A 27,456-nucleotide genomic window follows, 5' to 3' on the forward strand; every position below is an offset into this window, starting at 1 on the left:
CCAAATTTAGTGAAAGAGAATTGATCATGGAATATTATCATGCAATGTAATTATTTGTTTATTAGTCAATTTGGAAGTTCATTTTGATATGGGGGTATGTTGTAATATTACTTCTAGCTTGAAGTTAATCATTTTTGTGGCAAGTTAGGATCTCTTTATAAGAAATTGTTTAAGATTTAAGCTATAAAAGATTTTTATGCTACCTAATACTCTTCGAGGTTTGAACATGTTTGGGGAGTATGAATGAAACTCTTATGTTGAAGAAAAATATATTGTGAGTTATTGCAAATAGGTATATTTTCTTATTTAAGAATTGATTTTATTGTATTCATCTTGGTGGAATTATTAATAATTTAAATTATCGTCTTTGGATCCAAATAATAGATTTTATTCATGTTTATCAGGGACTGTATGATGTATATGGAATTTCAATTCAAAGTTTGGAATTATAAGTTAATCTAGGATCTTTTGTCAATATTGTTGAGGTTATTCTTGAAACCTAAATTTGCATGAAAAATTTAAATTTTAGAGACTTAGATGGTTATGACGGAAGATCTTTGAGGTTTGACTCATTTGTGTTGAATTAAAGTCTTGTAATTTGGTGGAGCATTAAAAAAAAAATAAATCTAGTTATAAGAATTTGACTTGGAATTGTCCAGTTGAATTGATAAGAGAATTAAGATTCAATACATTTTGGGAATTACAGTAACGAGCCCATATGATGATTTTGAATGGAACAATTGACTTGAGAGTTAATCTGTATTAGATGTATTCAAGAATCAAATATTCTTTCTTTTAGGCTTTACTTGGAAATTGAAGATATGGATCTCTTTAGTTCATAATACAAGTAGTATTTTGATCAAAAGTTATTAGTGAATCCAAAGATTTTAGTGTTTTGAATCAGAGTGCGCAGCGGAAACGTGGTAGAATGTTAGATAAATGACTAAGTAACTTCATTTGTTTAAGAATTAAGGAATGTAAATTTTGAGGACGAAATTATTTTAAGGAGGGAAGAATGTGAAAACCAGCCCACATACAGTGGGCTAATGGGCCAAGCCCAACATGGTCGGCCGATTTGGAGATTTAAACTAAGGAAGCTTCGGGAAGAAGGAGAAGCCAGGCGGTTATAACCACCCTGATACTCCCGATCTCCCTTTCCTCTCTTCCCGAAGAGGGCTATAAAAGCCATGGATTTCTCCTCACCAAGGGACTCCATTGCTTATCTTTCATCTACCTTTCACTCCCTTCTCCGTTACGAAGGAATCGGATCGGGAACGACGCCGTCGGAGTAGGAGGCCGAGCCATCGGGGGAAGCTACCGAAAGAAGCTCCCCATCTCCTCGTTGGCGCTAGGTAAGCCCTTAATCATTTTATTAATGCCCTGTTAGATTAGATCTAGCCTAGCTATGAAACAAAAACAGGAAAAAGAAGAAGAAGAAGAGGAAAGGAAGGGGGAAGAGTTTACCTGGTATGTTCAACTGCAGCCGTCGACGGCCGGAGGCCCTTCCTCCCCTCCTTTGGTCGCGGTGAGCTTGGCCGCAGCCGTAGCCACATCCATGGCCATGGTCGTGGGTTATTTTCCCTACCCCAATGGGAACGAGGGAGGAGCCGCCGGCTCCGACTGCAAGCTCCGTCGGCCCTTGGTCGGAGCTGCAGCGGGCCGAAGGTCCCTTCCTCTTGAGAGCGTGATCTCGACACCCCATTTCCACCAAGGAACAGAGGGGGGCCGGCCGCCGTGGGCGCGGCCACGGGTTCGGCCGCGGGCACCGTCGGTCGCGGTCGACCTCTTCCGTGAGGGGGAGCCGCCCTTCTCCCTTCTCAAGAGAAGAAGGATGATGAAGAAGGGGGGGATCGGCCGCTACAGGCCGAGCAGCGGGCGATGTTGGCCGGTCGCCGGCACCATCGACCTTGGACCCGGCTCCTCCCGAGCGCTCCACGAGCATCGGGACGGAAAGAAGAAGAAAGGAGGAAAAGAAGGTTCGGGAAGGGAGGAGAGGAAAGAAAAGAAAAAGAGGAAAGAAAAGAAAAAGAAGAAAGAAAAGAAAAAGAAAAGAAAAGAAAAAGAAGAAAAGAAGGAAAGGGAAAAAGAAAAATAAAATGAAGAGTTCGATGGGCCGAAATGGGCCTAATTCCGGGGCAGGCTTCAAAGAGATTTGGATTTAGAAGCCTGAAGCCGGGCTGGGCCCTGGTCCGAGCTAAATAATTTTTAACCCAGAATTAACTGAACCAGTATGCAATGGACCCAAACCTGAACCAGAAATTAGCTTAGACCAGAACTAGAAATTGAATTGGGCCATAGGCCTGAACCAGAAATTAAATTAGGTTATGAACCCGAAAATGAAATTGAGTCCTAAGGATGGGCTGTAAATGACTTTAAGATTATTAATAAATAGAAATTAAATGTTCAAGTGACATGTAATTTAATGATCTTGTTAGGTATTGAAGAATTGGCATTTGGTGAGCAAATTAAGGTAAGTAACCTGTCTTAATCTTATTATGGATCATGTATCACGTTTTATAAGATGAAAAAGTATTATTTATGCAATTAGAATTATGTATAAGAATTGTGGAAAAAGTACCTGATATAATCTTATGTTTTATCAAATACTTGTGATTACTCGATTATGAAATTGTATATGATTATTTATGTTTTCATAAAATTAGGATCAAGCATGTGTTAGCAAATGATTACAAGATTTTGGATACATAGCATCCATCATGATTATTATTATTATATTATGTACACATGATTATGATGATGTAGAAAGATGCATGGAAAAATAAAGTTTTCAGCATGATCATGAGTTTTATTAGCATGATGCCATTATTCACTTTCCAATGGATCTATGAGAAAAGATTTATGAAAAGCATGATATGTTTTAAGAACTCTCAGATCGCTATGTATGACCCCCGCCAGTGGGTAACAGTAACTAGGCATATGACCCCCGCCAGTGGGTAAAAGTAACTTGGCTTTACGACCCCCGCCAGTGGGTAATAGTAACTAGAAGATGACCCTGCAGTGGTAAAGGCCTTGCCGTGGGAATAAGAGCGGCCATAGCTACACTACCATCTGAGAGTATGAATTTCAAAGTATGGAATAGTGGCAAAAGTTTTTATGATGCATATATGGCAAAAGTTTTTATGATGCATATATGGCAAAAGTTTTTATGATGCATAAATGGCAAAAGTTTTATGATGCATAATCATATTTATGAAGTTGCATGAATGAACATGCATAGTTTTATAACTAGTTTGATTATGGCAAAGATTTGATTATATGAAATGTTTACTTTATTACAAGCACAGATTTCAAAGCATGAATAATAATAGTACATATTTCAAAGCATGAATAATGATAAGTATGGATTTCAAAGCAAGAATAATGATGAGTACGGATTTTAAATCAGGGAATAAAGACAAGTTTTAAGTCTAGTTCGATTATATGTTGTATAAAGTGTTTACTTTATTACAACCTTTAGTTTCTTAAAATAATGCACTAGTATGAAAAATATTATGCTTGATCTGATAAGATTATGCATTGTTACTCACTGAGCTTTATAGCTCACACCTATTTATTTATGTTCTTACAGATGAATAGGAGATGCTAGGAACAAGGAGCGTGACATGCCTCAGGGTTATGGGAATAATAAAATATTAAATGATGATATTGTTTCTAGAAGCTATGTACGGATTTTAATACCTGAACATAGTTGTTTAGTAATTGAAGTTTTAAAGAGGCTGCGTATTATTGTATTTTTAACTTGGCAATAGCACGGCCGTGTCATGATCCGAATTCGGGGCGTGACATTAAGTGGTATCAGAGCAATAATTTTAACCATGATTAAAAACTTTAAGACTAATCATGGGAATGGGTAGTTAAGTTAGCTTTTACATAATTGGAATAACAATAATAATATTAAAAAAAAATAATAAGAAAAAAATAATAAAATATTAATTTTGGGTTATATTGTTTTAGGTGACAATGCGCAATAAAAAGAAGAAATGTAGAGCTAATACAAGCCATTCTAGAAACGTGATTGTGACAGAAAAACTATCAAAGCCTAGGTTAAGATCATTGTGAATTGTGATTTGAAAACTACCGGAGCTGAGGTTAAGATCGCATAGGATTGTGACAAAATTAGAATCAAAGAATAATTTTAAGATCACTAGGGTTTGCAACAGAAATGTATCATAGCTTAAGGTTATGATCACTTGGGATATGACAAAAGTAGTAAAAATTACATTTAGTGCTTAAGTGAAAGATCACTAAGCATTTTAAGTACCGGGTTTGGTATTCGATGAGTACGAAAGTACTGGATAAGATGTTTTGATCATGATGAGAGATGTTTTACCTAAGATAAGTGTAGGAAGGTTAACTATGACATAGCGGTTATACTATGTTCGGATATTGTATAAATGACTCGAAAGTGTAAAATTAATATAAATTTGGATATGATTATTAGAGTGTGATTTGTACATAGATTGGTCATAGAATTGGAATGAGTCAAGAAGGATTTTATTTTATATAGTATTATAAAGGATTGTTCTTCAAGGTTAAATCTGTATGTGGATTATAATTGGTTTTGGCATACTTGGATATTGCAAATAGTTGTATTCTATTGGTGGATTAAATTCTTAAGTGCATATTGATTGGGGAATTCTAGTTATTTGAATTTCCATGTTGGATTGGGCTATTAGATCTTTTTCATAATTATTGGACACTTTTGGATGTGTTAGTTTAATCTCAAGTTTAAGTTTATGATTTGACAAGGGATCTTTATTATTGAGTGGAGACTTTAATTTTGGAGATACTTATTGAAATTGAAATGCTTGCTAACTGGGCTCGTAGCCAAAGTGTGGATCAGCTATGTTGGGAGTCCTCTCAGTGGATATTTCAGATTATGATTAATTGGATTTTGACCAAAATTTAGTGAAAGAGAATTGATCATGGAATATTATCATGCAATGTAATTATTTGTTTATTAGTCAATTTGGAAGTTCATTTTGATATGGGGGTATGTTGTAATATTACTTCTAGCTTGAAGTTAATCATTTTTGTGGCAAGTTAGGATCTCTTTATAAGAAATTGTTTAAGATTTAAGCTATAAAAGATTTTTATGCTACCTAATACTCTTCGAGGTTTGAACATGTTTGGGGAGTATGAATGAAACTCTTATGTTGAAGAAAAATATATTGTGAGTTATTGCAAATAGGTATATTTTCTTATTTAAGAATTGATTTTATTGTATTCATCTTGGTGGAATTATTAATAATTTAAATTATCGTCTTTGGATCCAAACAATAGATTTTATTCATGTTTATCAGGGACTGTATGTTGTATATGGAATTTCAATTCAAAGTTTGGAATTATAAGTTAATCTAGGATCTTTTGTCAATATTGTTGAGGTTATTCTTGAAACCTAAATTTGCATGAAAAATTTAAATTTTAGAGACTTAGATGGTTATGACGGAAGATCTTTGAGGTTTGACTCATTTGTGTTGAATTAAAGTCTTGTAATTTGGTGGAGCATTAAAAAAAAAAAAAATCTAGTTATAAGAATTTGACTTGGAATTGTCCAGTTGAATTGATAAGAGAATTAAGATTCAATACATTTTGGGAATTACAGTAACGAGCCCATATGATGATTTTGAATGGAACAATTGACTTGAGAGTTAATCTGTATTAGATGTATTCAAGAATCAAATATTCTTTCTTTTAGGCTTTACTAGGAAATTGAAGATATGGATCTCTTTAGTTCATAATACAAGTAGTATTTTGATCAAAAGTTATTAGTGAATCCAAAGATTTTAGTGTTTTGAATCAGAGTGCGCAGCGGAAACGTGGTAGAATGTTAGATAAATGACTAAGTAACTTCATTTGTTTAAGAATTAAGGAATGTAAATTTCGAGGACGAAATTATTTTAAGGAGGAAAGAATGTGAAAACCAGCCCACATACAGTGGGCTAATGGGCCAAGCCCAACATGGTCGGCCCATTTGGAGATCTAAACTAAGGAAGCTTCGGGAAGAAGGAGAAGCCAGGCGGTTATAACCACCCTGATACTCCCGATCTCCCTTTCCTCTCTTCCCGAAGAGGGCTATAAAAGCCATGGATTTCTCCTCACCAAGGGACTCCATTGCTTATCTTTCATCTACCTTTCACTCCCTTCTCCGTTACGAAGGAATCGGATCGGGAACGACGCCGTCGGAGTAGGAGGCCGAGCCATCGGGGGAAGCTACCGGAAGAAGCTCCCCATCTCCTCGTTGGCGCTAGGTAAGCCCTTAATCATTTTATTAATGCCCTGTTAGATTAGATCTAGCCTAGCTATGAAACAAAAATAGGAAAAAGAAGAAGAAGAAGAGGAAAGGAAGGGGGAAGAGTTTACCTGGTATGTTCAACTGCAGCTGTCGACGGCCGGAGGCCCTTCCTCCCCTCCTTTGGTCGTGGTGAGCTTGGCCGCAGCCGTAGCCACATCCATGACCATGGTCGTGGGTTATTTTCCCTACCCCAATGGGAACGAGGGAGGAGCCGCCGGCTCCGACTGCAAGCTCCGTCGGCCCTTGGTCGGAGCTGCAGCGAGCCGAAGGTCCTTTCCTCTTGAGTGCGTGATCTCGACACCCCATTTCCACCAAGGAACAGAGGGGGGCCGGCCGCCGTGGGCGCGGCCACGGGTTCGGCCGCGGGCACCGTCGGTCGCGGTCGACCTCTTCCGTGAGGGGGAGCCGCCCTTCTCCCTTCTCAAGAGAAGAAGGATGATGAAGAAGGGGGGGATCGGCCGCTACAGGCCGAGCAGCGGGCGATGTTGGCCGGTCGCCGGCACCATCGACCTTGGACCCGGCTCCTCCCGAGCGCTCCACGAGCCTCCTCGCTTCAAGTGAGGAGGAGAAGAGGAGGGGGAGGGGATCGGGACGGAAAGAAGAAGAAAGGAGGAAAAGAAGGTTCGGGAAGGGAGGAGAGGAAAGAAAAGAAAAAGAGGAAAGAAAAGAAAAAGAAGAAAGAAAAGAAAAAGAAAAGAAAAGAAAAAGAAGAAAAGAAGGAAAGGGAAAAAGAAAAATAAAATGAAGAGTTCGATGGGCCGAAATGGGCCTAATTCCGGGGCAGGCTTCAAAGAGATTTGGATTTAGAAGCCTGAAGCCGGGCTGGGCCCTGGTCCGAGCTAAATAATTTTTAACCCAGAATTAACTGAACCAGTATGCAATGGACCCAAACCTGAACCAGAAATTAGCTTAGACCAGAACTAGAAATTGAATTGGGCCATAGGCCTGAACCAGAAATTAAATTAGGTTATGAACCCGAAAATGAAATTGAGTCCTAAGGATGGGCTGTAAATGACTTTAAGATTATTAATAAATAGAAATTAAATGTTCAAGTGACATGTAATTTAATGATCTTGTTAGGTATTGAAGAATTGGCATTTGGTGAGCAAATTAAGGTAAGTAACCTGTCTTAATCTTATTATGGATCATGTATCACGCTTTATAAGATGAAAAAGTATTATTTATGCAATTAGAATTATGTATAAGAATTGTGGAAAAAGTACCTGATATAATCTTATGTTTCATCAAATACTTGTGATTACTCGATTATGAAATTGTATATGATTATTTATGTTTTCACAAAATTAGGATCAAGCATGTGTTAGCAAATGATTACAAGATTTTGGATACATAGCATCCATCATGATTATTATTATTATATTATGTACACATGATTATGATGATGTAGAAAGATGCATGGAAAAATAAAGTTTTCAGCATGATCATGAGTTTTATTAGCATGATGCCATTATTCACTTTCCAATGGATCTATGAGAAAAGATTTATGAAAAGCATGATATGTTTTAAGAACTCTCAGATCTTTATGTATGACCCCCGCCAGTGGGTAACAGTAACTAGGCATATGACCCCCGCCAGTGGGTAAAAGTAACTTGGCTTTACGACCCCCGCCAGTGGGTAATAGTAACTGGAAGATGATCCTGCAGTGGTAAAGGCCTTGCCGTGGGAATAAGAGCGGCCATAGCTACACTACCATCTGAGAGTATGAATTTCAAAGGATGGAATAATGGCAAAAGTTTTTATGATGCATATATGGCAAAAGTTTTTATGATGCATATATGGCAAAAGTTTTTATGATGCATAAATGGCAAAAGTTTTATGATGCATAATCATATTTATGAAGTTGCATGAATGGACATGCATAGTTTTATAACTAGTTTGATTATGGCAAAGATTTGATTATATGAAATGTTTACTTTATTACAAGCACAGATTTCAAAGCATGAATAATAATAGTACATATTTCAAAGCATGAATAATGATAAGTATGGATTTCAAAGCAAGAATAATGATGAGTACGGATTTTAAATCAGGGAATAAAGACAAGTTTTAAGTCTGGTTCGATTATATGTTGTATAAAGTGTTTACTTTATTACAACCTTTAGTTTCTTAAAATAATGCACTAGTATGAAAAATATTATGCTTGATCTCATAAGATTATGCATTATTATTTACTGAGCTTTATAGCTCACACCCATTTATTTATGTTCTTACAGATGAATAGGAGATGCTAGGAACAAGGAGCGTGACATGCCTCAGGGTTATGGGAATAATAAAATATTAAATGATGATATTGTTTCTAGAAGCTATGTACGGATTTTAATACCTGAACATAGTTGTTTAGTAATTGAAGTTTTAAAGAGGCTGCGTGTTATTGTATGCTTAACTTGGCAATAGCACGCCGTGTCATGATCCGAATTCGGGGCGTGACATTAAGTGGTATCAGAGCAATAATTTTAACCATGATTAAAAACTTTAAGACTAATCATGGGAATGGGTAGTTAAGTTAGCTTTTACATAATTGGAATAACAATAATAATATTAAAAAAAATAATAAGAAAAAATAATAAAATATTAATTTTGGGTTATATTGTTTTAGGTGACAATGCGCAATAAAAAGAAGAAATGTAGAGCTAATACAAGCCATTCTAGAAACGTGATTGTGACAGAAAAACTATCAAAGCCTAGGTTAAGATCATTGTGAATTGTGATTTGAAAACTACCGGAGCTGAGGTTAAGATCGCATAGGATTGTGACAAAATTAGAATCAAAGAATAAGTTTAAGATCACTAGGGTTTGCAACAGAAATGTATCATAGCTTAAGGTTATGATCACTTGGGATATGACAAAAGTAGTAAAAATTACATTCAGTGCTTAAGTGAAAGATCACTAAGCATTTTAAGTACCGGGTTTGGTATTCGATGTGTACGAAAGTACTGGATAAGATGTTTTGATCATGATGTGAGATGTTTTACCTAAGATAAGTGTAGGAAGGTTAACTATGACATAGCGGTTATACTATGTTCGGATATTGTATAAATGACTCGAAAGTGTAAAATTAATATAAATTTGGATATGATTATTAGAGTGTGATTTGTACATAGATTGGTCATAGAATTGGAATGAGTCAAGAAGGATTTTATTTTATATAGTATTATAAAGGATTGTTCTTCAAGGTTAAATCTGTATGTGGATTATAATTGGTTTTGGCATACTTGGATATTGCAAATAGTTGTATTCTATTGGTGGATTAAATTCTTAAGTGCATATTGATTGGGGAATTCTAGTTATTTGAATTTCCATGTTGGATTGGGCTATTAGATCTTTTTCATAATTATTGGACACTTTTGGATGTGTTAGTTTAATCTCAAGTTTAAGTTTATGATTTGACAAGGGATCTTTATTATTGAGTGGAGACTTTGATTTTGGAGATACTTATTGAAATTGAAATGCTTGCTAACTGGGCTCGTAGCCAAAGTGTGGATCAGCTATGTTGGGAGTCCTCTCAGTGGATATTTCAGATTATGATTAATTGGATTTTGACCAAAATTTAGTGAAAGAGAATTGATCATGGAATATTATCATGCAATGTAATTATTTGTTTATTAGTCAATTTGGAAGTTCATTTTGATATGGGGGTATGTTGTAATATTACTTCTAGCTTGAAGTTAATCATTTTTGTGGCAAGTTAGGATCTCTTTATAAGAAATTGTTTAAGATTTAAGCTATAAAAGATTTTTATGCTACCTAATACTCTTCGAGGTTTGAACATGTTTGGGGAGTATGAATGAAACTCTTATGTTGAAGAAAAATATATTGTGAGTTATTGCAAATAGGTATATTTTCTTATTTAAGAATTGATTTTATTGTATTCATCTTGGTGGAATTATTAATAATTTAAATTATCGTCTTTGGATCCAAATAATAGATTTTATTCATGTTTATCAGGGACTGTATGATGTATATGGAATTTCAATTCAAAGTTTGGAATTATAAGTTAATCTAGGATCTTTTGTCAATATTGTTGAGGTTATTCTTGAAACCTAAATTTGCATGAAAAATTTAAATTTTAGAGACTTAGATGGTTATGACGGAAGATCTTTGAGGTTTGACTCATTTGTGTTGAATTAAAGTCTTGTAATTTGGTGGAGCATTAAAAAAAAAAAAATATCTAGTTATAAGAATTTGACTTGGAATTGTCCAGTTGAATTGATAAGAGAATTAAGATTCAATACATTTTGGGAATTACAGTAACGAGCCCATATGATGATTTTGAATGGAACAATTGACTTGAGAGTTAATCTGTATTAGATGTATTCAAGAATCAAATATTCTTTCTTTTAGGCTTTACTTGGAAATTGAAGATATGGATCTCTTTAGTTCATAATACAAGTAGTATTTTGATCAAAAGTTATTAGTGAATCCAAAAATTTTAGTGTTTTGAATCAGAGTGCGCAGCGGAAACGTGGTAGAATGTTAGATAAATGACTAAGTAACTTCATTTGTTTAAGAATTAAGGAATGTAAATTTCGAGGACGAAATTATTTTAAGGAGGGAAGAATGTGAAAACCAGCCCACATACAGTGAGCTAATGGGCCAAGCCCAACATGGTCGGCCCATTTGGAGATCTAAACTAAGGAAGCTTCGGGAAGAAGGAGAAGCCAGGCGGTTATAACCACCCTGATACTCCCGATCTCCCTTTCCTCTCTTCCCGAAGAGGGCTATAAAAGCCATGGATTTCTCCTCACCAAGGGACTCCATTGCTTATCTTTCATCTACCTTTCACTCCCTTCTCCGTTACGAAGGAATCGGATCGGGAACGACACCGTCGGAGTAGGAGGCCGAGCCATCGGGGGAAGCTACCGGAAGAAGCTCCCCATCTCCTCGTTGGCGCTAGGTAAGCCCTTAATCATTTTATTAATGCCCTGTTAGATTAGATCTAGCCTAGCTATGAAACAAAAACAGGAAAAAGAAGAAGAAGAAGAGGAAAGGAAGGGGGAAGAGTTTACCTGGTATGTTCAACTGCAGCCGTCGACGGCCGGAGGCCCTTCCTCCCCTCCTTTGGTCGCGGTGAGCTTGGCCGCAGCCGTAGCCACATCCATGGCCATGGTCGTGGGTTATTTTCCCTACCCCAATGGGAACGAGGGAGGAGCCGCCGGCTCCGACTGCAAGCTCCGTCGGCCCTTGGTCGGAGCTGCAGCGGGCCGAAGGTCCCTTCCTCTTGAGAGCGTGATCTCGACACCCCATTTCCACCAAGGAACAGAGGGGGGCCGGCCGCCGTGGGCGCGGCCACGGGTTCGGCCGCGGGCACCGTCGGTCGCGGTCGACCTCTTCCGTGAGGGGGAGCCGCCCTTCTCCCTTCTCAAGAGAAGAAGGATGATGAAGAAGGGGGGATCGGCCGCTACAGGCCGAGCAGCGGGCGATGTTGGCCGGTCGCCGGCACCATCGACCTTGGACCCGGCTCCTCCCGAGCGCTCCACGAGCCTCCTCGCTTCAAGTGAGGAGGAGAAGAGGAGGGGGAGGGGATCGGGACGGAAAGAAGAAGAAAGGAGGAAAAGAAGATTCGGGAAGGGAGGAGAGGAAAGAAAAGAAAAAGAGGAAAGAAAAGAAAAAGAAGAAAGAAAAGAAAAGAAAAGAAAAGAAAAAGAAGAAAAGAAGGAAAGGGAAAAAGAAAAATAAAATGAAGAGTTCGATGGGCCGAAATGGGCCTAATTCCGGGGCAGGCTTCAAAGAGATTTGGATTTAGAAGCCTGAAGCCGGGCTGGGCCCTGGTCCGAGCTAAATAATTTTTAACCCAGAATTAACTGAACCAGTATGCAATGGACCCAAACCTGAACCAGAAATTAGCTTAGACCAGAACTAGAAATTGAATTGGGCCATAGGCCTGAACCAGAAATTAAATTAGGCTATGAACCCGAAAATGAAATTGAGTCCTAAGGATGGGCTGTAAATGACTTTAAGATTATTAATAAATAGAAATTAAATGTTCAAGTGACATGTAATTTAATGATCTTGTTAGGTATTGAAGAATTGGCATTTGGTGAGCAAATTAAGGTAAGTAACCTATCTTAATCTTATTATGGATCATGTATCACGTTTTATAAGATGAAAAAGTATTATTTATGCAATTGGAATTATGTATAAGAATTGTGGAAAAAGTACCTGATATAATCTTATGTTTCATCAAATACTTGTGATTACTCGATTATGAAATTGTATATGATTTTTATGTTTTCACAAAATTAGGATCAAGCATGTGTTAGCAAATGATTACAAGATTTTGGATACATAGCATCCATCATGATTATTATTATTATATTATGTACACATGATTATGATGATGTAGAAAGATGCATGGAAAAATAAAGTTTTCAGCATGATCATGAGTTTTATTAGCATGATGCCATTATTTACTTTCCAATGGATCTATGAGAAAAGATTTATGAAAAGCATGATATGTTTTAAGAACTCTCAGATCGCTATGTATGACCCCCGCCAGTGGGTAACAGTAACTAGGCATATGACCCCCGCCAGTGGGTAAAAGTAACTTGGCTTTACGACCCCCGCCAGTGCGTAATAGTAACTGGAAGATGACCCTGCAGTGGTAAAGGCCTTGCCGTGGGAATAAGAGCGGCCATAGCTACACTACCATCTGAGAGTATGAATTTCAAAGTATGGAATAATGGCAAAAGTTTTTATGATGCATATATGGCAAAAGTTTTTATGATGCATATATGGCAAAAGTTTTTATGATGCATAAATGGCAAAAGTTTTATGATGCATAATCATATTTATGAAGTTGCATGAATGGACATGCATAGTTTTATAACTAGTTTGATTATGGCAAAGATTTGATTATATGAAATGTTTACTTTATTAAAAGCACAGATTTCAAAGCATGAATAATAATAGTACATATTTCAAAGCATGAATAATGATAAGTATGGATTTCAAAGCAAGAATAATGATGAGTACGGATTTTAAAGCAGGGAATAAAGACAAGTTTTAAGTCTGGTTCGATTATATGTTGTATAAAGTGTTTACTTTATTACAACCTTTAGTTTCTTAAAATAATACACTAGTATGAAAAATATTATGCTTGATCTGATAAGATTATGCATTGTTACTTACTGAGCTTTATAGCTCACACCCATTTATTTATGTTCTTACAGATGAATAGGAGATGCTAGGAACAAGGAGCGTGACATGCCTCAGGGTTATGGGAATAATAAAATATTAAATGATGATATTGTTTCTAGAAGCTATGTATGGATTTTAATACCTGAACATAGTTGTTTAGTAATTGAAGTTTTAAAGAGGCTGTGTGTTATTGTATGCTTAACTTGGCAATAGCACGGCCGTGTCATGATTCGAATTCGGGGCGTGACAATTTTAGTATGAGATTTGGCTCTCAATTATGTTGTACACGAAGTACATGGAGTTGTGGGCATAAACTTTTGGAACTACTGAGGATCATGGTGAGCTAACATGGACGGTTACAAGAGCTTAGTAGTTACTCAACAATTCTAGTTATATGAGTAAATCATAGATTGTAATCTAAACTAGAAATTATTTCATCGATCAATGAAACCAATTTATCTTTATCTTTATCTTTAAATTCTTGCTATAAATTTTCCAATAGGACTCTAAGTTACTGGTAGAAGTAGTAGTACAATACTTCAATCATAGCCTTGGCTACATTCTATCTTTTCTTCTTCTAAATAGATGGTATAATAGTAACGAAAGTCTTTGAAGGTCAAGGCATCTGACCTATACTACCCACCATCATCCTAGCATTATCCCTTTTCTGGCTAATCTAACATTGGTCGCATGCTTGTACATCTACCTCAACTTAAGTCATGGGTCTTGTCACCCTCCATCAATTAGCAAGCTTTCTGGCACATCTATCTTTCGCTCACCCTGGCCAAACGGGAAAAAGAGAAGCAAACAATGATTGTGATGATAATGGAGAAAGTATTGTGACAAATCATGAGAAAGATTAATCACGTGAAAAGCTACAAGAGATATGCTTAGTCGTTTATTTTTTAGTTAATTGCTTTTCTTGGTTTACGAGATATTTATTTTTCCAAAGAATAATATTTCTATTTATTATTTTCGTTATTGTTGAAAATTTGGTTTGTTATATTCTATGTCTTCATCTTTGTTCTTTGTTTATTGTTATATGAAGTACTGAGATTATTTTTATATTATTTTTTATATATTTTATTTGTATGCAAAAATAATTTTAGTAACTTTACATGCCTTGACCCATCACAACCCATCCTATCTAACTCCATTCACCCTGTGCTAATATATGGGTAATGGCCTATCCGACTCATATCCACCCTATTGCTATCCCTAAAAAGAGAGAGTTAGATAGCTTAATAAGTTATAATATTAGGTCACTCAATGAGTGCCATGACAAACTAGGCTTAAATATTTCAACCAAGCAATTTTAGAGCTCAAATTGAATGAGTGGAGGGACTCAGATTTGGATGAAATTTTGAGGGGTGGAAGGAGTGTCAAGGTAGGTGTCGGCTAGTTTTGGGCCAGGTTTCATCCATGTTCAACCAGAATTTAGAGCCAGTCAAACAAGGCTCACAAATAAGCCAAAAAATATAGAAAAATAATGAAAAATGTAGAAAATATTGCTTGACACTTGTTTGCCGGGAGGAAAAAATGATGCAAGGATGGAAGGTAAGAGGTTTGGAATGACCAAACTAGCATTTGGGTAAGTACGAGCTAGACTCTACTTAAAGATGTTTTGAAGCTTAATAATATCCAAGAAGCTAATAAAGGATCTAAAGGGCGATGCTTAGTTACGGAATAAATATCTTACACCGACGAAATGCATATTTAGTCGCGGAAAAGCAAAACTAAGTTGGCACGAGTCCAATATTTCGCGCGGGCTGGAGGTAAAACTTTTGGTGACTAAATTTTGGTCCTTAAAGTTCACCTCCAACGACTAAAAAAAATTTAGTCCAGAAAAAATTTTACGAATCTAATTTCGGTCCTTAAAGTTTCTATAAAATCGAACGATGTTGTGCTAGCCCCTGTAAAATGCTAATTTCTAAGTTCAAAAAAAGAAAAAACTGTTTATTTTCAAACGGTGCCATTTGACATCTTAATTCACTTAGGCATGCATATTCTTGTCTCTTTGGCTAAATCTCAATCCCACAACTTTTCTTCATACTTAAATTCTTTTTTTTATTATTATTATAATATAATTTTAAAAGCTCGAGCTCGATGCTTGACTCCTTATCAAATAAATATATGGATCGACAGGATACGCGACATGAGGACGTGGCAGGAACGAAAATTCGCTTAAAAATATATAGAATTCTTGGACATCCTACGGGCAGGATCGAAAATCCGCTCCAAAATAAATTTGCACGCATCCTTTTTAGTTACTGAATGATTGTTTTACATTTTGATGTGTTTGGTGATGATTATCACCTTAACATATGGTATGGATGAAATATTTTGATGAATGGTTAATAGGTTTGCTTGAATTTAGACTTATAGATGATGATATTTATAATGAATGATTATGAATTCTCCAACATTGAGTATACTTCTATTTGGATGAGCAAATGTATTGTGCAATATGGATAATGGATAGGCTGTGTTGGTTGTACAGGATTTGGAACGAGCCCAAAAATAAATATTAAGCTTATAATTTGAATTATTAATTAAATACAGGTTAATACTTTCTGCCACCAAAAAATGTTTGTTGCCAATGCATTCCAATACATTCTACGACCAAACTATTGGTGGGGGAAGATAGACATTCAGTGACCATATTTTTGGTAGCGGAAGACAAACATTCCACGACCAACTATTTAGTCGGCGTGGAAATTAGCGACAACAAATTTGGTCGTTGTTGGTGTACCTTAGGTGACCACACAATATTGGTCGCCAAAATCTTTCGGTGACTAGGGTTCGGCGACGAAGAGTATTCTAGTCGCGAAAAGGTTTCGGCAACCAAATATGGTTATTCGGCGACTCGAATCTTAGTCGCTGAATATGTATTTTCTTGTAGTGACTTGTTCTTTGTTGAGCTTTTGAAAAGATGAAATGGCATTTATTTGATGTTTTGATTATTTTATTATTATTACTGTGTATGGCTGTTGGGATTCTTACTGGGCTGGAAAAGCTCATACTACACTTACTTTCTTTTTCAGAGGCACTGGATTTATAGAGACCATTGGGTGGGACGAGAAATAAGATCAGCATGGAGTCTGATTGCTGGATAGATAGAAGTTAATCTATCTTTTATTTATGGACATTTGAAATTATGTAATAAATCAGTACATTTTAGTTGGTTTGTTTTAAATACATTAATTATGGATTTATTGGAATTTTTGTTTATCTTAGGCCTTGCATGATCTTTAGGGCACTGCTCTAGGGCTCATGCGGCCGTGTCACGTGGCCGGACCCGGGTGCTGGGTTCGGGGCGTGACAGTTTAGGAGTTGTTCTTTATTGTTCTTTAACTCTATTCATTTTATACTTTGTTATAACAAGTTTTAGGAACTAAAACTTGGAAGAAAGGTCTATCCAAATCTTAAATTAGATTGTGTAAGTTTTGGTTGATTGCCTGAAAGAATCAACTGCGTTGATTGTAAGCCCAAGTAAAATAATCGGTGTAGATTTTGGTTGATTGTCTGAAAAAATCAACTGAGTTGATTGTGAGTCTGTGTAAAACAATCGGACTGTAATCTCGTAGTAAAATTTTTAAGAAGAAAGTCTTAGAAAGTGGACGTAGGTGTAGGGATGACACCGAACTACTATAAACTTTGTGTGTTTGCATTGCTTGATCTGTTTGCATTTATCTTTAGCATATTAACTTATTAGTTTGCTGCTAAAATTTATATTTATCTATTGAGCTTTTAATTCCACTGCAATACACTTAAGTTTTTGAAAAGCCCAATTCACCCTCCTCTTGGGCTGCATAGTTGGGCAACATATATTGTCAAATTATGATCAATATATTAACTTCCAATTAAATATACTATCATATATTTTTTAGCACAATAGCAAAATCGATACCATCCATTCTGCATCCACGTGAAGCATCAATTATAGAGATTTGGATAGTACCAAAAAAAAGTTATAGAGATTTGGATACTCCATATTGATATAGAAGTTATTAAATCTTTTGCCAAAAATTTAAAGTTCAATATGTTGTCTAGCTCTCAATTGAAAATAGGGAAGGACTAATTATAGTTCATGGAAAGCTAACATTTATAGGTGCAAATAAGTTGAACCAAGTTTGGCAGTAGGCTGCACAAACTTGGATTGTTAATCCACACCATAAAAGTGCCAATAAACTTTTGTTATTAAGTATTTATTGTCATTAGATTTAGTTGGTGTGACCATGGCCATCCAAACTAAAAGTTTTTTAACCTATGAAACCTATCTTATCATGATTGGTTCAACAGTCCACTTTTTTTTTAGTTTATCTTTTATCCATCTTCTTAACATGGTCTACGTATGCCAGATGTAACTCACCATCTTCCTTTCTCTCTAATTGGAGCCACCACTCCATTTCTAGAAGACATTCAAGGGTCTATTGCCCTTAAGAATATAAGGAGTTTAAGCGTAATTGTAAAGTCAACCATGAGTTGATCAAGTAGATGGTATAGTGCACCTTCGCATGATACCATGCTAGAAGCATGCATAAAGCTTTTCACATATTTTGTATAATCCTATATCTTCTGCATAAGTTTTGAGCTAGTCGGGTCCCTCCAAAACCTACAATTGAAGTGGAATTCTATTTCTTCTTAATAGCAAGATGAAAGCTGAAATTATCATACAAAGTTCTTTCTCCTCACTATTTTCCTTACTTGGTCAGGGATAATTGAATGCAAAACTAATTCTACCATATAAATGTCAATGATATATAAAGTTTAAATTTCACCTAATGGTTCGTAATGTAAATAGGAAAGAGTTTGAAAAGCAATTGTTTGTATGATGCATTAGTGAGATCAACTAAGATGGGATAAGATGGTTTGGATGGTCAAGGATTAAGTTAAAGAATATGTCATTTCTATTAAAACCTTATATTTATATACAAGAAATATCAGGTTATGTCAAAAATTGAATAAGGACTGCTAGCTGGTTCATTATCCAATTAAGTCTAATTTGTGAAACCATCTTGTAGCTCCCCAAGAAAGATGCTGAATAAAAAATATCAATAAGTCTTTGACAAGATAGAGAAGTACGTTATGAATCCTTTGGTATTAATCCCTCCTCTTGTATGACTATTATTAATGTTTTGTCCACCATGTAAACTTCAATGGGATGTATCCTTGGTTGGCATGAAGAAGCAAGTAGGAAGGAATGAAATATCCTAAAAGATTATCAAAAAATCCTTAGAAAATGGAAACGGAGTGAGAATATCAAAGAGACCTAAATCAACTCTCCATCTAAAACCAAATTAGAGGGAAGAGTTCCTATATGCCAGATCTGAGAGTGGGCATCCAAGCCATCCAGCTCTTAATAGTTGAATCCTTGATCCATGGCTCTCTCTAAAGACCAATCAATGAATGTCACTTAACATCATTTCAATCTTTCTCCAAATTCAAAAATTTAAACTCCAGTTGATGTCGCCCCTAACCTTCATAAATAGCCTCCAATACAAGAGAATCATATCCCCCTTTGAACTCCTCTTGCTTTTTTATAGACCCATCTCTTAGTTCATAGCCTTGACTTCTTTAGGTCTTTATAATTCACTTAGGTTCCCTTAGATCTTCCTCTCTTTCCTTTGTTTCGCCTAGTTGATATAGTTCTAAATCTCTCAAAACTAAGGAGTATTACTTCCACCAAATTCATAGAGGCCAAAAGCTTGAAGGAGCTCAAGCTAGGGAAGATCCCTTATAGATTCTCCTCCAAGGAGGAGAAGATCATGCCAAGCATATTGAGATACCACCAGAGAAGAATTCTTTTCCCTTTCATCTCTATTTTTGTTCAAATCTTGTAATCTTGAATGGTAGCAATATTTCCTCATTTTGTCTAATAAACTTTTGCTCCTTGATACTTTTTTATATCTTTTACTTATTTTCTACTTTTTTTGTAATTCTACTTAGTAACTTATATATTTTTGTTTTTCTTTTCAAAATTCGGCATTTATATGGGAGGATATGGAATAAGACTTTTTTTATGACCTCCTAGAAGTAGTTAAGCATCAAACTCATTTTAGGTGCAGGTATGTGTGTAGCATAATCTAAAATTTCTAAGACCCAACCACATGCACCTATAGGATAGATGCATAGCTTATATGCCCTAATTTGGCTGCACAACTAAGGATGGGCTTAGGTCTTTGTATTTAGGACTATAGGGGATGCCTTGCTCATGAAAACTTTCCAATGTTTACTCTTTTGATTTTTCTGGTTTTCCCCCCAAAAGAACCAGTTTTGCAACTTTGAATCTTCTTTGATTGCATCATGGCTCTCCTTTGGAGTGTTTGCACTTTTGAGTTTTGAAAACATTCTTAAGGTCATTTAAGAAACCATCAAAAAGGATATCTGGAATGTTTCCATACTTGTCACTAATAATCATCTTAAAGCAATATTTTCTCTCTTATTTGTGTTGTCTTTTGCAACTATTGCAATCAAGGACTTTTGTGATATTCAATTTCTTTTCTTGGATTGGAATCTTGTTGCATTAAGTTGGTGTAATTAAACACCGGCTCTTTTCACTCCTAGATTAGTTGATGTACCCTTAAATTTAGTGTGAATTATCCCCGCCTTAAGCCTATCTTTTAGACCCAAATTCGGTCACAAGCATTTCCTTACTAGGCTCAGTCTAGGGAGGAGGTCTAATGGGGCTAGAGTTCCTTAGGGATCGTAACAAGATTTTATAATTGACCTCTGAGGTCCACTTGGGATCTAGATGTCCTATATGTTAGATAGGCCATAAGTAGCTTGCTATTAGTTACTCATCATTGCAGAAGAGTATGAAGAGTATTTGACTATTGCAATTACTATGGGGATTATGTGGATACAATCCCTATTGAAAGTACTAAATGGTTTTCTTCCATGGCCATCATTTATTTTTATGTAGCAATTTGGTGATACCTACATCATTACCAATTATATCTTCTATTTGCAGTGATGTACATCAAAAATGACTTTCATTTTGTACATGACAAGGTTGTACTAAAAATTCTTATAATTTGCTCATAGAAAACTCTACTGGGGCACTATTTATCAACTTGCTAATACTCTCACTGGAGGATTCTCCTGTCAGTGCTTTTATTTCCTCTATTCTAAGATTCATGTTCATGGAATATACCTTTTACAAAGGCATCCCAAGAATATTATCATCTAGGACATAGGGTCCTATCAATTGAAGTTTTAAATTTTACTCTGCATATAATAACCTGTTCAGGTTGCCTTCCATAGAAAGTCCTCTAATGCGCCGAACCGGAAGATCACTCCTTGGATTGCTTAATGTATACTTTTACAGACTTTATGCAATCTTATGCAGCCAAGTTGTCTTAAATATGAGCAATGAATTTGGACTTTCCAGGTTCTGCAAGAATAATTGATTAACCTCCATCTGTTATTCATGTACTTCTTGTGCAAGATTACTGAGTAAAAGGAGATCACAATGAGGTATCCTACTACTCTGGAAGAAAATATTGTTACATGGAAAAGCAAAATATATAATTACTTATTTGATCTCTAGTGTGAAGGAAGATTATGGAGCCATACCATTGATGGATGTGAATAAGTATGGGCAAATAAATCTATTAGGGAGATCAGCTTTTTAATTTCATGTCCAAGCCAAATATATCATGATATCCATGTGGCTATTCACATCTCTAACAATTCTTTGTTGGATGAACATACCCAAATACATCGAGTTAGATTGTCGTCTATTACGATTAAAGGTACACTAAAAAGTTATCCTTGTGTCATATGTGAGATCGAAGACTAACGATGGCCATGGAAGACTATATTACATTGGGTTCATGAGGTATAGTATCAGTGATAAATGGCTGTGATAGTTGGCAGGGATTGCAATTTTACTAAATGGCCTTGTTCATGAATCATGTCACTATTTTTTTTTCTTAATTAGATGAAACGTTTTCTGGTTAGTGCTTGATATTACCCATAGCAACCATGATATCAGCCATAACAGAGCCAAAACAAAGAAGTGGATCCCAACATGATCAAATCCAATTTTTGTTCAAATGAGAGATTATAAAACTCCCCAATCGCATTTTATCCAACTTACAAATTATAGCTTGCATCCCATCCCACCACATCAAAATGAGAAAGAAAGAAAAAGAAAAAGAAAAGAAGATAAAAAGAGAGAGAAAAAAAAGGTGAGAAGGTGATAGACCGAAAAGTACCTCCTCCTCAGCCCCTGTGCCCTCTCTGCTTGCCACTCTCAGTCCCCCTCTTCCCCCCCCCCCATCAAAAGTACAACAAACTAATAAAGCTTATGGTTCCTCGTTGGTCTTCATGGGACTCTCTGGAATTGGGACACTAACTGCTATGACCTTCTGGTCAAGGGTGGAGATCATCTTGTTGTTGGCTTTGGCCTTCTCCAGCTCAACTTCATCAACCTCCATGATGTCCATGACCTGTCCATTCCCTTCATTGCCCTTTATGGCCATGGGTAACTCCATGGCTTCCTGCTCCTTCTTCTCCTTGTTCTCCTTGTACTTCCCCCAGAGAACTGAGTAGAGGCCGGCAACTATCAAGACAGCCCCAAGGACCCTGCATACACAAAGTGAATGTGGTGGAAAGTATTAGCCGACATGAGTGTTTATGTATAAGCCCTGTTTCATGAACAAATGTTAAACTTTTGTACTGTTTGATTCTTTATAGAATGGTTCTGTTATATGATATGTTTGTCTTACCCTCCCATATAGACTTTTTCTGCAAGGATGAAAGAGCCCATAATTGCCACTATGATCATCATCAGTGGGCTGAAGGCAGAGGCGAAGACTGGTCCTCTTTCCTGCATCACCAGCCCCTGAACATAGTAGGCAATGCTAGATGTCACAATCCCCTGCACATAAAAATTCCTTGTTAGTAACCACACACACACACACACACACACACACACATACACACACACACACACAAACAGAGAGAGAGAGAGAAACTAACAGCATAGGCAGCAGCAAGAAGGTTCATGTCCCAGCCGATTCTCCACGCAGAGGGCTTGTGTTCCATGACAAGGGTGACAGCAACGGCTTGCAGGGTTCCCACAGAGCAGATTAATGAGGTGAGGGAGAGGGGTGCATCATATTTCTTCAGTGTTGCTGCCTACAGGACCAAGAAGAAAACGCAAGTCAGAAAATTCCACAACTAAAACAATGCCAATTTTCTATGGTCTTCTTTCTTCATAGTTCTTACATGAAATCTTACTTAATTTTTCCAATAAATTTGAGATTTTACCTGGAGGATGAAGAGAGAAGCCCAAGCCAGAGTTGCTATGATGAGGAAGATGGAGCCCTTGAACCAGTCCCTATCAGTGGAATCCATGGCAGCAGGCACGTTGGCTTGGTGAGGATGGACATGCTTGGCCCACACCATCTCCATAATAGGTCCCTTGTAGAGGGTCATCAGCATGGCCCCAGCCACAGTTACCAGGGTGCCAATCACCTTGGCTTGGCACCTCACCTTCTTGAGATTCACCTTCTCCATCCTATTTTCCAATTCCACCAACAGAAATATACCATCTTTTATTAGCAAAAAAAAAGAAAGAAAAACACTTGGAATGCTCTGAAAGCTGAGGTAACAACACCACGAATGCTTGCTACTCTGGCTAAATACCTGCAGAGGACTGCCATTACAAAGGTCATGGCCGGCAACATATTGCTCATCGCACATGAGAAGGTTGGGGAGGTGAACTTCAAGCCGGCATAGTAGAAATTTTGGTCGATCACAGGCCTGCAGTGGTAGTTTTAAGTCTCAGTGGCGTACTTAGAGAAATATTTTCTCTGATTGTAAATTTTTGAGAAAAGCTAGAGACTACCCGCGAGATCACCGATCAGTCACCGGTTTGATGTGGAAGTCAGTGATTGGCTGAGACCAATCTCCCATTGCCATATCAATCCAGTGAACCGAGCGGTGATCAAACAGGTGATCAGTAGCAGTACTCTACTAAATTTTTAGGACATGATGCAGAAACATTAGCTAAGCACTAACCCAAGCAACCCCAGCATGAATATTTGCATGAAAATCCAGAATGTGATCTTGGGCCGCACTTTCCTGTTACCATAGTTAAGAGTACACTCAAGCATTTAGATTTCAGTGGAAATCGACAGGAATGGATGAGCTGAAATTTTTCGATCATCGGATGCTACCTCTCGAGGATGAGAGCGAACGGAGCGATCGATAGGGCAGCAAAGGCATGCCGATACACAACGAGAACGTAATGACTCATGCCATGGTTGAGGGAGACCTTGGTGATTATGTTCATGCCTGCATAGCCAAACTGGAGAGAGATCATGGCAACGTAGGGCTTGCACCTCTGGAAGAATTTGCCACAGCTTCCTTGGATCTCCATTTTAATTAGTAGCAGAGAGAGAGAGAGGGGGGGGGGGGGGGGGGGATGAGTGTGGAGAATCCTAGCAGGGTAACACTGGAAGCAACAAGAAAGAAGAGACTAGAGAGGAAGAACCCAAGAGGCTTTGTGTTCTCCCAAGGGAGTCGTCAGCTGGGGTTTGATATTTATATCCGTTTGGTTGGGGCAGCGCCCAACTTGGTGAGGTCATTCCCGGGAAATTTTGAAGGCCAGGCGTACGTGCGAGGGGCATTCCGGGCAAGGCGGACCCACACGTGGGAGCCACCTGCATGATTCCTCCAGCAGACAGTGGGGCCCAGGACGGGGCAGTTTGTTGGTTCCACGTGGCAGCAAATAGGAGGGGTTTTACGTGCGAGGGTAGGTGGGGCCCATGGCACCGGGCTAGTGGCGAGCGATGTGAGAGGCACCTACAACTACCCCATACAAAGAGGAAAGAAAGTGGTGCGTGCTGATGCGAGGAGGAGGGCCAGAGCCCGGGCATGGGCCCGCACGTGTAAGAGCATGCATGGTTGTGAAGGGAATTGCGGCGGGTCGATCACCAGCCGTTGATCCACCCATGGACGTGCTGCAAATTGGGTGTGCCCGCGCTTTGCAAACGATGCGAGGAATCGATGGATGCTGATCCTCAGTGGAAAATGCCTGCAATTTGGATAAGATGTCCAATATATGGGGCCTAATGTTACGTTTGGAGTGTTATTTGTAACATGCCAGGGTGGCCACAATCAAGTGTGGCATCAAAGATGCCGGCAAGGGATCCATACATCATGCACTACATTAGGATCATGATAATTAAGGGAAGGCATTAGTGAGAGATGTTTATCATTACTTTATAATTAAATTTCTGAAGCAATCTACTGTTGTGGGTGACGGTGCAGTGCGCTGCATATGGTGTATGTAACATTATAATAAATAAATAAAAATAAATAAAAAATAATTAATTAGAAAAATTTATTTTTGTAATTTTTTAGTTTTCTACTAGCCAAAAAGCTGAAAAGTTTAATGTTTTCAAAAAATTTTAACTTTTGAAAGCCTTTTCCAAACAAGCAAAGAATCCCTTTGAAAGTTAAATTTTCAATTAGGGTGCTTATTAGCAGTAGATTAATTGATTAATTATTAGTTTGATTACAAGTTATTTAAGGTTGCAATCCTGATGTGGCTTGAATCCAACCTCCAATCATGAGTTGACATGTGGCACTGAAAGGAAGGGGGGGGGGGGGGGGGGGGGGGGGGGGGGGGGGAACCTTTTTTAGTTCGTGGATTGTAAGCTAGGGGACCAAGAGTTTGTTTTTCACTTGAATTAGGACTCAAAAGTCCAAGACTAGCAGGACTGGAACTCCTGATCTATCAAAAAAAGGTTTGATATACTTGGTACATAAACGAGACAACACTCAATACAATATTCTCTGCTCTCTTTATTCCAGCTCTTCTTCTCCTTTGTTGCTCCCCAAAGCCTGCCTTTTCTTTGATTTAAGCATTAGAAGGCTTTTAGCCAGATCAACTCCAGCAATCTTCTTTCTGACTTTTTTCTATATGCAGATCAACACTTCTTCTTCCCGTGCAGATCGATCGATGCTCTTAGATTATCAGATTAAATTTTGGTGGCAATAGATTGGCACCAAAATACTGAAAAGTTTGAAATTTTGATAATCCCAAGACCTATTATCAGTAAGATTTGTAATATAATTTTTTTGTACTTTTGCTACTAATTATCAATAAAACTATGTTTCAACTCTTTTTCAAATGCCGTGAAAGCATCCTTGCATGAAGTTTTTAAGGTTAGACTTAACCAATGGACTTATCCTAAGATCACCGACCTAAACACCCAAGCGACAACCTCAGGACTTATCTCAGAATAACTAATATGAAAAATTCTAGCTTAGGCTAGGCTCGGATTGAAAGTGATGAAGCTCGACCTTCTCGGTCTAGCGCAAAGCCTGCCAAGGTGGAAAATCCTAGCTCAAGCTAGGCTCCGATCGTAAGTGGCAAAGCTAATCTAGCAAGTCGAGTACAAAGTCTACCGAGCTGAAAAATATTTTAGCTAGGCTCGGATCGAAAGTGGCAAAGCCCAACTTGATCAATCGTGTGCAAAGCTTCCCAAGGTGGAGAATCCTAGCTCCAACTAGACTTAGATCAAAAGAGGCAAAGCCCAACCTAGCTAGTCGAGTGCAAAACTAGCCAAGGTGAAAAGGCCTAGCATATGCTAGGCTTGGGTGGCAAATGATAAACCTCAACCTGATCAATCGAATGCATGCCTTTGGATAACTCGTTTGAACTCATCCCAAGGCTAAAGGCAAAGAAAAGCTGACCTCGCGCGACAATAGCTCCTAAAGCCAGCTTAAAGGAAGATCCGAAACACCAAACTTCGATAACTCAACCCCAAAGGCTAGAAATAGGGGTGATCTCGGTAAACAATGTCTCTTAAAGCTGACCTAAAGGAGATGCCCTAGAAAACTGAACCTGCAAAACTGCCTCGAAGGATAGGAATGGGGGCAAGAGTCCCAAGGACCTTAGGCCATAATGGCTCTCAAGCTGATTTCAAGAGCACCTCAACTTTTATGAGCTTACCTCGAGACTCAATGACATGATCTCGAGTACTTGGACAAATTCTCTACAAAACTTTAATGCTAAAGAAAAATTTAATTTTCATTAATAAAAATTTTAAGTACAAAAAAGTCGATCTGGAGGTTGATTTCATATGAAGGCAAAAATAAGTTAGCCTCAAGACCATCTAGAAGGCAAAGGCAAAAAAAAGCCGATATCAAGACCATTAAGAGCGCAAAGGCAAAATGAAGCCGACCTCAAGACGATCTAGAGGGCAAAGGCAAAAAGAAGCCGAACTATTGGAGGTAGGCTTCTATAAGCTGATTTCACATGATAATTGCTCCTTGAAGCCAACCTATAGGAGGTAGGCTCCTAAAAGCCGACTTTAGATGATAAATGGTTCCTAGAAGCCAACCTCAGGCAATAATGGCTCCTATAAGCTGACCTAAAGGAGATAGTACCCAAGAAGCCAACCTTCAAAATTATGGCCTCCAATGGCCGAATTGGGAGGCAAAGGTGTAGAAGCTGATCTCAGAGGTTGAGGTTTGTCTCCTTTATATAGAGCTTTAAACAGACTGCATTCCCGACCTAACAAATATCATGTGTCTTGCCATGCGTCTCGTCATTAATACCTGCAGTCGAGGTATATCATGTTTGACCTACTATAGGCAACTGGATATAAATTCAAAAATTAAGTGGATTTCACTAAAAGTCCTATAGGCAAAACTATTTTACTGTAATACGCAATATTTTCCATATATTGCTTGGGATAGTTTTTGTTCTAAAATAAATTTCTTAATATATTGGCAGAAGCTTACCACTCAAACAGTCATAATAAGTTAACTACCACCAACAAATTCTCCATATATATGAACTAAGACATAAATAATTCCACATCTCTTTTATATCTTGTCAAATGCACATTTATGGTTCTAAAAATGTTAGGCTTATATATTTTTTCATGAAGTGTTGAGAGTATATTAATTTTTAACCTTTAGGATATAAATATTTAACAAAGTAACATGGTACT

At 37.5% G+C, this 27,456-nt stretch overlaps 1 protein-coding gene and 3 long non-coding RNA genes across 6 annotated transcripts; 1 reads left to right on the top strand and 3 right to left on the bottom strand.

Moving 5' to 3' along the window:
* Positions 1 to 8: 8 nt before the first annotated feature.
* Positions 9 to 16,705, top strand: LOC120112841. 3 transcript variants are annotated; one of them, XR_005514459.1, is made up of 6 exons: positions 9 to 1,352; positions 2,436 to 2,470; positions 3,590 to 7,431; positions 8,551 to 11,231; positions 12,354 to 12,388; positions 16,519 to 16,705. It is a non-coding gene; the product is annotated as an uncharacterized LOC120112841 (long non-coding RNA). The 3 variants fall into 3 exon arrangements; XR_005514460.1 differs by lacking the exon at positions 16,519 to 16,705 and adding an exon at positions 13,507 to 13,944; XR_005514461.1 differs by lacking the exon at positions 12,354 to 12,388.
* LOC120112844 lies at positions 11 to 2,007 on the bottom strand. Its single transcript, XR_005514463.1, has 2 exons — positions 1,465 to 2,007; positions 11 to 1,359 (listed from the first exon to the last, which is right to left on the bottom strand). It is a non-coding gene; the product is annotated as an uncharacterized LOC120112844 (long non-coding RNA).
* Positions 9,675 to 11,909, bottom strand: LOC120112845. The gene is made up of 2 exons (XR_005514464.1): positions 11,344 to 11,909; positions 9,675 to 11,238 (listed from the first exon to the last, which is right to left on the bottom strand). It is a non-coding gene; the product is annotated as an uncharacterized LOC120112845 (long non-coding RNA).
* Positions 16,706 to 21,498: 4,793 nt separating the features above from the next.
* Positions 21,499 to 24,013, bottom strand: LOC103721666 (WAT1-related protein At5g07050-like). The gene is made up of 7 exons (XM_008811961.3): positions 23,665 to 24,013; positions 23,507 to 23,569; positions 23,132 to 23,248; positions 22,754 to 23,003; positions 22,463 to 22,621; positions 22,210 to 22,361; positions 21,499 to 22,066 (listed from the first exon to the last, which is right to left on the bottom strand). The coding sequence occupies exons 1-7, from the start codon at positions 23,865 to 23,867 to the stop codon at positions 21,787 to 21,789; spliced, it is 1,224 nt and encodes a 407-aa protein (XP_008810183.2). The 5' UTR covers positions 23,868 to 24,013; the 3' UTR covers positions 21,499 to 21,786.
* Between the last annotated feature and the right edge of the window lie 3,443 nt (positions 24,014 to 27,456).

The sequence above is a fragment of the Phoenix dactylifera genome, chromosome 13 (genome assembly GCF_009389715.1).
Source record: "Phoenix dactylifera cultivar Barhee BC4 chromosome 13, palm_55x_up_171113_PBpolish2nd_filt_p, whole genome shotgun sequence".
Lineage (NCBI taxonomy): Eukaryota > Viridiplantae > Streptophyta > Magnoliopsida > Arecales > Arecaceae > Phoenix > Phoenix dactylifera.

Excerpts from the sequence above, each read along its gene's own strand:
- LOC103721666 (XM_008811961.3), bottom strand. The coding sequence starts at position 23,867 with ATGGAGATCCAAGGAAGCTGTGGCAAATTCTTCCAGAGGTGCAAGCCC. Across the intron at positions 23,004-23,131 it reads GTAATGGCAGTCCTCTGCAG|GATGGAGAAGGTGAATCTCA; the intron begins GTATTTAGCCAG and ends ATTGGAAAATAG. Across the intron at positions 22,622-22,753 it reads CTTCTCTCTTCATCCTCCAG|GCAGCAACACTGAAGAAATA; the intron begins GTAAAATCTCAA and ends TTGGTCCTGTAG.